The sequence below is a fragment of the Halichoeres trimaculatus genome, unplaced genomic scaffold, assembly GCF_033239565.1.
Source record: "Halichoeres trimaculatus isolate MK-OKI-2021-1 unplaced genomic scaffold, fHalTri1.1 fHalTri1_scaffold_3, whole genome shotgun sequence".
Classification (NCBI taxonomy): Eukaryota; Metazoa; Chordata; class Actinopteri; order Labriformes; family Labridae; genus Halichoeres; species Halichoeres trimaculatus.
The window spans coordinates 2,783,410-2,795,000 of NW_027437181.1; the positions used below are offsets into that span (position 1 = coordinate 2,783,410).

At 37.9% G+C, this 11,591-nt stretch overlaps 1 protein-coding gene across 1 annotated transcript in view; it reads right to left on the minus strand.

Moving 5' to 3' along the window:
• Window positions 1–11,591, minus strand: part of luzp2 (leucine zipper protein 2) — a 305,954-nt gene that overhangs the window by 142,279 nt on the left and 152,084 nt on the right. Inside the window, exon 3 of the mRNA XM_074665597.1 lies at window positions 7,912–7,982. Coding sequence (XP_074521698.1) covers window positions 7,912–7,982 — 71 coding nt within the window. The remainder of the gene's footprint in view (window positions 1–7,911; window positions 7,983–11,591) is intronic.

Below are 11,591 nucleotides of genomic sequence, written 5' to 3' on the forward strand. Positions count from 1 at the left end.
GCTTCTTCAGTAATACAGCACATTTTTACAATCAGTTTGAAATTATACCACATACCCCCGAGCTATGCTATAATACGTGCTCCAGAGCGCCCCCTAGGTGAGAGAAATGCAGCCCTTTCAGACTCCTTTCAGCTACAGGCCTGAAATTTTCTTTGCATAACTATCACGCCAACAACTACAAAAAAGCCTTATTTGTCCTGTACAGTGAGTGTAACCAGCTGAATCGCTTTCTCCTTTAGTTTCACTTTCATTTTGTCCCGTGACAAGGTGCAGTGATCCTCAGGTGGTTATCCTGTAAAATGTGCTCTGGATGTTTAATTGTTCTGTTTTTTCCTTCACTGAACCTCTAGAATCCAGTTTTGTTCATGTGTTTTTTACTCAATTACCTCCGTCAAGGAGGTTATGTTTTTGGGAGAGTTTGTCTTTCTGTCAGTCCGCCTGTTTGTTTGTTTGTCTGTGAACAACATAACTTGAAATAAAAGGAAGGGATATTGATGAAATCTTCAGGAAATGTTCAAAATGGGATGAGGAAGAAGTGATTAAATTTTGGAGGTGATCTGGATCACCGTCTGGATCCAGGACTTTTTTAAAGGATTCTTTATCATTGTGAGATAGGGCTGTTTTCACCATATGTGTATATAACTCCACCATAAATGGTCGGATTGCTTTGCAAAACTTTACAAGACAAGGTTAGCATAATTTCTGACAAATGTAAAAGTAGGATCCAGATCCTGGTAATATTCTGGATACTTAGATCTGGAATATGAAAAATGTGCTGGGTCATCATCATTTTTAACACTGTCAGGAAACAAATTATCGTACAAACCTGCAACTAACACCAAATTGTAGCAGACAGTCTGCTGAAAGGAAGTATAACATTAAAGTAGGACTAAAGTGTTGGTGACAATCACAATATGCTTGGTGGAGGTCTGCGCTCTCTGAGTGCTTTTCTAAGTTTATACTGTTTTACTCTCATATAACATGCAGGAAATTGGAAATAACTCCAGATAATGAAAGTTTCAAGTGTTCCAGAGAAATGGACCAAAGCACTGACTCATAGGACATTTTTGGACCGTTTCATTGTCAAAATAAGCAAAAAGTTTCCAAGCAGGCGATTTGAGGCTCTGGTGTTAAAGGGTTAACATGAAAACCGTGCTACTCCACGAAGCATGCAGAGGCCAAACATTAAAAATGGAAACCATCATCACGGCTACATTAACAGGAAGTCTGCCTCTGGGGGGGGTTTCGTACAGTATGTTAACCTCAGGTGTTTCCCAACAGCTGCTTTTACAGACTGTGACTGAACAAAGCTTTGTCACATTTTTTTTTTCTGTTCTGGGTTTCTATATTATTTAATATTTGAGGACGCTCTGATTTATTTAAAGGTTGGGCTGCAGCCAGCGTTTCATGCAAATGGCTGATTTCCCATGACATAATAAACAGTTCAACAAACACTCCAAGACAAATACATTACACACAGAGACACAGGGCTGTGTTTTTGGTCAATAAAAACACGTCTAAAGCAGCTTTGGTGAGAGGAATTCATTATGCTGCATTATGTAGTAGCTGGTGAGCTTTCGCGATGCTCCACATGGATTTTATGCATTCTGTATGAAGACGCTCTGCATTCATTTGGTGTTTAACATAAATGTAAATGCATCAGAATGCAATTGGTATTTCAGTACCGTTTGATGCTCCTGTGCAGAGATAACAGCAATGTGCTCTAAATTATGAATCAAGTGGGCAAGTGATGTGGGTCAGCGAATTCAGAAACGCTTGTAGAAATCACATCTCGCTGCAGCCCAGTTAAATCTAAGGTAACAGCCTATTTACTGTTCCCCAGCCTCGCTGTAAGTTTGAGAGTATGTGACGCGGCTGCAGTCGGGCGGCGGTGTAGTCAAGCAGAAGCGTCTTTGAAAGGAACACTGCAACCCTCCGTGTTTGTGTGGAAAGTATCTCCCCGCTCCCACAGCCAGATACTCTTACATTTCATATGCCAATGGGCTTGTCTCTTGGCATAAGTTCAGCCTAGCAAACATTTTCCTCTCCACGGCGACCAGCCAACCACCCCTGCTTTGGCATTTCATTGATATTCGTATCGCCTGCATCCAAGACTTGGAAACATTTTGCATAAACAAGATCAACACTGGCCAAGCTGACGGAAAAGGGCAGGAGAAAAAGACGAGATTGACATCCTGAGAAAGCCCAAGGTTGTGATTACTGAAAGTGAGTGACTGAATATGTTTGAGCGAGTGAAACCTTTTTTTTTTTTTTTAACATGAAATATATCATTTTACAATCTCAACCTCATGTGTCAGTTGGTCTTTTTTCTATTACACTTCCTCGCAAAATTATTTTCCAGAAAGCAATAAAATCCCCCCTATGAGACCCAATGACTTTCAATGAATCACCTGTCTGGATCTCCCATGATGCACTCAGCTGGTAATCAAACTGGGCAGACATGTAACTCCAAAGATAGATTAATAACACTCTGAAAAAACAGCCCCCACCTCCTCCTCCTCCTCCTCCTCCTCACACACAAATGCTAGCTTGGCAACATGGCGCGAGCCGCAGCTTTATGGCGTTTTAGCTTGATGACATGTGAGAGCTGCCATGGACGGGTGATAGGCTATTGATTGGCTATCAGGATACTGCACTCAGGAGGGCTGGACTTCAATCTGTCTGACATTTCAGAGAGTGCGAAGGCCACAAATGACTTCTAATCATTGAGCGTCTCATTACACACAACATTAATCAGACAAACCTAACGGGAAAAGCACTTTAGGTACAGAACACGAGCATGGGATGATAGAGCACCTGACATTTGATGTGATTTTTCATACGGGGGATTATGTGTGGATTTACATAAAGGTGTTTGATTGGATTATAAATTATCAATCTGCTTTTCACTAGTTATTATCTTTATCATCACCTCCGCCGAGAGGGTTATGTTTGTTGGAGAGTTTCTATGTGAACAACATAACTCAAAAAGTAACAAACGGATCTTGATGAAATCTTCAGGAAATGTTCAAAATGGGATAAGGAGGAAGTGATTTAATTTTGGAGGCAATCCAGATCACCGTCTAGATCCAGGACTTTTTTTGGATCGGGCCGTTTTCGCCATATGTGTATATAACTCCATGATAAATAGTCGATTGTTCTGCAAAACAATACAAGACAAGGTCACCATAATTTCTGACGGATGTAAAAGTACGATCCAGATCCTGCCAAAATTCTGGATACTATAGGTCTGGAATATGAAATCTGTACTGTCATCATTATTTTATACAAACCTGTAACTAACACCAAATTGTAGCAGACAGTCTGCTGTAAGGAAGTATAACATTAAAGTCGGACTGTGCTCTTCAGTGCTTTCCTAGTTATTTTATTAGATCAAGAAAACACTGCCCTCAGCTTAAGTATAAACAAATTTTACTGAATTTCTTCCCTGCTCTATACACTTTTTTATAGTCGAAACCAGTGTTTCTCAAATTGTGGTCCGCAGACCACTAGTGGTCTGCCAGTGCCCCCTAGTGGTCCACAAAGATCGCGAGGAAATTGTGTTTTTTTAATGGAACAGTCAAGACAAAAAGAGGGGATGGGGATGCGAGTTGTTCGGCTACTACGCAAATTGATAAAATCTACAAAAATTTGTTCATAAAAGCTTTGAATAATTGAATTTAATCTAAGTACTTAAGTATTTAAATACTACAAATTTTAACTATTATGGAATAATGTATCAGATTTTGAGGACCATTTTCTCCCCAATTCTAAAAGAAAACAACAAACAAAACAAACTATGAGGAAATGAGTGCACTTTTTTACTCTAGCCTCTGTCATTTTGAAAAAAAATAAAAATTGTGAATAAAGGGAATTAAAGAAATCAAATGTATAACTTCAATCATTAAAATAATTGGCGTATAATCCATTTTCAAAATAATCGTTAGTTGCAGCCCTAGCAAGTTGTAACATGTATGACGTGAGTTTGTAGCATTTGAGTTTCTGGGGTGTTGTCCTGGGGGTATTTAGCTTGTGGTGGTCCACAAGAGTTCTCTGGGGGAATAAGTGGTCCTTGGTCTGGAAAAATTTGAGAAACACTGATCTAAACCAATGCTTAGAGAACCCCCACCAGGGATCCTTGATGGGGTTCTAGCAGTTTTCTACCACCATACTATCCATTAGCTACAGATTCACTTGGCTACTTCTGTCACAGGCAACAGTTAATAAAAAAATTATTATCCTCACTTGTAAATAAGTACACTGGAAAAACGAAAATCTAATTAATGGTTTTTGTCTTTTTTTCAGTAGAAAATGTCTTTTTTGACTTAATATGAGCCACAAATTTCTTGTTTCAAGTTATCTAAAGACAGAAATAAGGTCTGAACTGCTTGGAACAAGAAAAAAATCTGCAGATTTTTCTTTATATACTTGTTACAAGCAATTCAGACCTCATTTCTGTCTTTAAATAGCTTAAAAAATACATTTTTCTGGACTGACCAGGTGAATGTGGCTCATATCAAGTATAACAAGACAATTTTACTGAAAATAAGAGAAAAACACTTGATAAGATTTAGTTTTTTTCAGTGTATTAAAGCAATCCTCCAGTTTAGCAACACAGGAAATCCCAATCTCAATCTCAAGTCAGCCCCAACCTCTAATTCAGTCTGTGGTAAAAATAATAAAAATAGATAAAAAGATAAATGAATCTCATTCATTGAAAAAAACAAACAAACAAACAAACAAAAAAAAAAGCCAATTTAAAAGTGCTGTTTATGTTTTCAGCCCCCATCCAGGTTCATGGTCTTATGGGAGCCACGGTCAGGGTAGCCTTCGTTTTAAGGTTGCTGTATTGTATGCACTCAAGTCCGCAGGTCTCATTCAAGAGAACAGGTAAGAGAAATGACTTTTATCAGCAAAAGTAGCTGGACCAAGAAGAATGAACTATGTTAAAGACAAGTTTTAGTTGATATTTTTTACTAATCGTGATTATAAAATCACAAACCAAAAAAAGGGTGTGGCTCCACTTTCTTACTTCTTAAGCAAAGTTTACCAGGGCAAACCCAAGTATTGCATCAGGACTTGGTGTCAGCAGAAATTCAACACAATCAAAAATGGATTTGAATCAGAGGCAAAAAATGCTGATAGTAATCCTACAATGAGAAGAAAGCCTTTACATTGCTTTTAATTCACATCTGCTGGTCAAAAAAAAAAATCCTTCTCCGAGATCTGAATTAGCTCCTGTGGTGACATCACGACAGGAGTGATTTGCATGGCCACTCCCACTTCCTTCTACTCTATTGTAAATTTGTCGCTCTGTCAAGTTGGACTGAGGAACATTCAGATCCTGTTTCATACGAGAAGTTCGTTGGCAAAGATTTTCTGACATGTTTGATTTGGGTGTTTTTCTGCCTCTGCATCCTGCACCAACCCCTGACACTTTCCAGGAAGCCAATCAGTGGATTCCTCAGCCACTTTAATCATGAAACAGCCAGGAATGCCATCATATGAGTCCTTTGAGAAAAATAATCTCTGTTAATCAAAAGTTATTTTAGATCGGGACATTTCTAGTAAATGAGCTTCCTTGGTCAAATTTGGAAAGGGTTTTAAAAAAGGGAGGATGCATGAGTTTGTGGCCTGCCGTATCCATGCTGTGCTCGGTGTGTCTTTGTTTACGTCCTGTTATTCAGTCCCTGCTCCTTGTATGCAGTTTAGCCAGAGGAAAAGGTCAACCTGGGACCAATGATGTTTCCCCGACTCTGCAACATGTAACGACCCCCCTTTGATCTATCCTATGTTGGCTCTTTGCTATTTTATTGTCCTGTATCTGTGTCCCTCTGCAAGGCCAATTGCCCTTTAGGGACAAATAAAGCTTAAAAGGAGACACACACACTGACACACACACACGCACATGAAGAGCCCTGACAAAGCAGATTTTTTTTTTTATATATGTTTCTTAACACAAAGTAAACTGACTGCAGTGATCCTGTGTTCACGCAAAGCGATGGTGGATTAAAACTCTCGGTCACTGAATCAGTCATCGCTGACGCTTACACTCGATAAATCTCTGAGGTTGGCTGTTTTGCTCTTGAGGAAAGTGCAGTCCTAATACACCCTGAATGTTTTACATAAGGCTTTTACCACTACCTGTATCAAAGAGCCACACACACCTCACGCCCTCCTTAAAGTGTGGTACCGATGACTCAGGCTGGAGAGTTTCAGGCCCACCCCGGCTGGAGAAAAGCTCTGTGTCTGAGTCATGTCACATTGTCTGATTGGTACTCCTTGATCCAGGTGTTCCAAAAATAGCTCCTTACACTTTTCAACTCAGTAGGGGTCTGCAACCTTTAATTTTTAAAAGGGGCTGTTTTACCTCAGCTCACCTGAATTAAAGTCATTCAAGAGCCACAAAATCTACTTTATCTTCACAATAAAGACAAAAAGTGTACAAAATTCGTATGCAGTAAAATCTAATGAAAAGTTGTCTAAACAAGATTTTTAAATGTATAAAATTGGATATGTGATGTCTTAGTTTTATATATTTTTAAACAATTTTGCACATATTTTTTTCAAAAATTGCAAAAGTAAAACAAATAGCAATTTGCAAAAATTATGAATTAAAATTTCAAAAAGTTCACCAAAATTTTAAATCTTGTTAAAGTTCCAAATTTTTGAAAATGTCATAAAAAAGTTGCAATAATTCCAAACATTTGTGAAATTTAAAAAAAAAATGCAAAAATGTCTCTAATTTGTTAAAATTACAAAAATTGCCCCAAAAATTAGATGTTTAAAAAAATGACCAAATTTCAAAATCTTGTAGAAGTTTCAAAAGTTCCCAAAAATGTCAGAAAGGTTACAATAATTCATAAAATTTGTTAAATCTAAAAGAATTTCAAATCTTCACAAATTTGTACATTTAAAAAAAAAATGCAAAAAATAAAAGTTTGAAAATTTCAAAAAATGTGCAATAATTAAAAAATTGGTGAAATTTAAAAAATATGCAACAAAATACACAAATTTGTCAGAATTAAAAAAAAATGCAAAAAATTAAAAATAAAAATTAAAAATTCAGAGAAAAATGCCACAATTTCAAAATCTTGTTGAAGTTTGAAAGTTTGCAAAAATGTCAACAAAGTACACTTATTCAGAAAATATGTGAAATATCAAAAATTTGCAAACACCCTACAAATTTGTAGATTTTCAAAAGAAAAATGCAAAAAAATTAAGAATTTAAAAAACCTAAAAAAAAAACTGGAAATGTTATATACAATATAATTTTAAAGAATTTTAAAATCGGAAAAACTGCAAAAAAAAAAAAACCAAAAAAAAAAAACATTTCTTAAATTTTCTAAACTTTTGAAATTATACTTTAATTGATAACATATATTGAATATATGATTAACTTGTCTGATTAATAAATTGATTAACTTGAGGTTAGCCACAGGTGCATGGAAAGTTGGTGGGCTGTTGATGTTGTAGGAGGTGAAGTAGAGCGGTGGCAGGCTTTATTGACAGATGGGATGAAGATTTAGTTCAACTAAATGTTAACACAGGATTTTATTTAGTGTCAGTGTCTTTCATCATCAATACCCTCCGTAAGAAAAATATAAATTCTTTATTTTCCTAATGTTTTTTTAAAGCTACAAGGAGCCGCTGCAAAGTTGCCAAGGTTGAAGACCCTTTCTATGGAGCATAACTCAAGAGCTGACTTAAAGCGTGCACAGGCTCCAACATGTAGCTAATGCAGAGACGTTACATAATTTAAAGCGAAGGTGGAGGTGCTTTGCTTTGATTAATTCATCAGCCATTACTGATGGCTATTACAAATTCCCAACATGCATTTAAATGACATTTATGGGCTGCACAGCGGTGTAGGTGACTTGTGTCAAAGTCACTCCCGTCGCCTGGCTTTACCTCTGTTTGTGGCTGAGCTCCAGGATCCTCTGCACATCCCTCTTCGCCACTGAGTCATCGTTTTTCAGCGACTGCAAGAGAACAAAAGACACCTTGTCATATAATATGCAGAAGTTTGTCTTTCCTGGAAAACAAACTTCAAAATACCAGGCATTTCAAAGCCCCGACAACAGACGCAGTACGGTAAATATGTTGCATAATCTGGCCTTGAAGTGTACAGTAAGTATATCCAGGTTCTTTTGGAGGTTGCACGTTGCTTAAAGCGAGAGTAAAAAAGCTTCTGTGTTAACAGCGTGAGTCATGGAGGGGGAGCGCGCGCTGAAGCTGCAGGTTCATGAAGTTTCTGAAGAAAATATTGTGAAATAATGAAGCAGCTGTAAAACGTTGATGCCTGAAAACATCACATAGCCCGTAACAATCTGCGAGTCTAACGAGGGTGCAGGCGGGCTGGGTTCAGATGGCGCCGCAGCACCTGCCTGATGGGTAATTATAGATTAGTGAAGTCTCTGATCGCCCAACAAGCCCTCCAAGATATTTTTTATTTGTTATGAGCTGAACAGTCATTCCCAGACTTCTAAGAAAAGGTGGACTCAAAGGGAGTGATAGCTTCGCTTTAAATTATGCTTGAAGGAGGTAATTAACACCGCATTTCCATAAACCCAGTTTCCCCTCGTCGCAGAGGAGACGCTCCTCCTCCTCCCTCCCTCCCTACGCGCTCCCTGCTTCACTTCCTGTACGTCCAAAACACAGCGCAGCAGCTGCTCTTGACAATCCAGAACGTATATTCCCTTCAGATGAGCTCACATTATGTTAAACTGTGTGGTAAGAAATAAAAAAACAGCTTATATCCGCTCTCCTCTGATATCCTCTTACACTCGCTGGTTTGTACCGTTTGTCGTTAAATCCCCGCGGCGTCCCCGAGAACAAAACAGACTGAAATAAGCTCATTCCAGAAAAATTAACAACATATGAAAAAAAAAGGATTATGTGTGCAGAGGGGACGGGAAAAAAAAGTTTACAATTGGGATTAACTCAGAGTTTGAGGTTTGGAGTCAGGAATCCTTTAAACACACGTCCTGGACACTCCCCAAAGCAAACAGTCGATTAAAGTTAATGCAGCTGACATTTGTGGCTTGTTTTAAACTCATTAAGGTGAAAATGAGTCTAATATTTAATTTAAGTAACATTTCTTACAGCTTGATTAAACATGAATCTAAAACAGGAGGTGTTAATTACTGGTTTGTTGCGCTCTTCTCTAAAATACTTTAACGCTTGGCTCAGTATCACGCCTCGTAAAAAAGGAAAATGCTCTAAGGTTACGGTGATGTTTACAAGAAAATATGGAGCAGATTTACAGCTCCCATGTTTCTGTACGATGACCTCAGACAGGATGTGTTTTTATTCATCTTAAGGCACAAAAAATAAGGTTGAACTTCATTTTTTCAATTGCATTTTTCGTAAAGATAAGATAGGAAATGAAATATGTTGAAATGTGATCTGAACTAGACAATAATCTAATGTTTAACATGACCAAATCTTCACAGGGGGATTTATTCTCCTGGTATAGATTCACAGATTTCTCACACATCGGGCTCATCTTCATTTCTTAATTTCTAACAGCTACGTTTGGTGTGATCCTAATCTAAAGTCTCTGCGCTAAAGATAGACCCTCACAGTATCTTGACCAAAAATTGGATCGCAATTTTTTTTTATCCACTCCTCCTGAGCTTTAAGCACACTACGCCATGCTTAGAAACCACTCTAGTCAACCATTACGTTCACACAGCACCCGGTCCGCTAGCGCCGCCATCACTAACAGCTGAGCGTGGCTGTTTCACTGCGGGTCTATTCTAGCCGGAGTGCGCTGCTGAGCAGATCGTACCAAACAGGAAATCAGACACAAAAACGCATGGAGTACCCGGTCATTTGAAAATAAAGCTCCATGTTCTGGCTCCAGATCACATGATCAAATGTTACCTGCAGGTCAGACCCAGAGGAAATTTGAGCTTCTGGACGAGGAAAGTTAATCTTGGAGGTTAAAAACTTCATAACACATTCTTTCTCTGAGGACATCAACAGAAAGGAGAAGACATGGCCGATTGATAATCTGCTCCATGCTCCATGTAAACTGCTGAGGGGAGCGGATTGGGTTGATAGAGAGGATTGTTTAGTCTGCGCATGCTCTCCCTGGTACGTAAAAGGAACGTAAGCAAGTACGTGACGCAGAGCAACATGCGGCCAAACAAAAACAAACATGGCGAACAAAACAGAAAAACTGGACAAAATAAAAACACGACCTGGATCCATCTTTCCAGAGGTAAACAGGAAGCAGGAAGTGCACCTCTTCTTCTCTTACATTTTTACAGGAAGTGGCAGAGTGACGTACAGCCTGGGCCATGTACACGTGGATTGAACGTGGATCTCTTTACTTAAACTTCATGTACACAGATCAAATCAGATTCACTTAATCCGATCGATTTCAGTCAGATTGAAGAAAATTACCAATGTAAACAGGGCTATTGTGAATTAGTGTGTGCCCCAGAACCGCAGTGCTCAAGCTTTATGTGTGAATTGGGGGTAAGTCCTGTCAGTTTGAGCCTCTGAAGTCTGGGAGGCGCTACAGAGTTCTTCTGACCAAAGGTCTTTTTTAAAGAATAAATCATACCAAACGCCATTGCCATCCTGAATTCCATGAAGTGACCAACCCACAAAAATGATCTGAACTGTTTTGATACTTATTTACCTGGATTTGTCTTACCTCTACTTTTATATTGTGACTAATAAATGTTTTTTTTCTATATGTATGATAATATTTGTATTGTAGTGCTGTCTGTCTCTTGTGCTTGTGAGCCAAAGTCAATTTTTCACTTCAGTGGACAGTAAAAAAGTTATTCAGTCAAATTGTAGCCTATGAAGTGTAGATAAAGTACAGTCCAGTGTTGTAGATTTTATGAAGTTTTTTTTGTCTTATTTTAAGTAAAAATTGTCTTGTTATATGAAATATGAGCCACATTCAACTTATCAGTCCAGAAAAATGTCTTGTTTTAAGTTAAGTTGTTTAAAGACACAGTCTTTAGAAAAAAAAATCTGCTGATGGAACAAGAAAAAATTTGCTGAAAAATTTGCTTGAAACTAGAATAATCTCTTAATACAAGAAACTTTCCTCTTGTTTTATTGGCAGATTTTTGTTTTTTTAGAAAAGGAAGAAAAAGAGGTAACTCTTGACTTTCGAGGTCCACAAATTTCATCGCACTTAGGTAATAATTAGACAATTTTTTTCTTATTTCTTTGAAATTACCCCTGACATTTCATGAGAATTTGGTGAAAATTAGCACATAACTTCTGGTCAGACTCTGGGAATACTTCTAAAAACATTTTGTGGTGGGCTGTGATTTAGTTTCAAATAAACTATTTGCTAATCGTCACCTTCTTACCTTGCAATTTGGGGTAAATTTCAAAGTGGGAAATAAAACGGTAACCAACTGATTGTTAATTGCAACAATCAATTTGGACATTATTTTAAAGAAGTTTTGTTCTTATTTCTAACTTCAGAGAAATAAGAAAAAACTTTGTCTAATTATTACCTAAGTGTGATGACACCTGATCATTTGGGGGGTTTGGTGCCTTGCTCAAGGGCACCCAACAGTGTGTGGGTACAGTGAATATGAGCCAACAGCTTA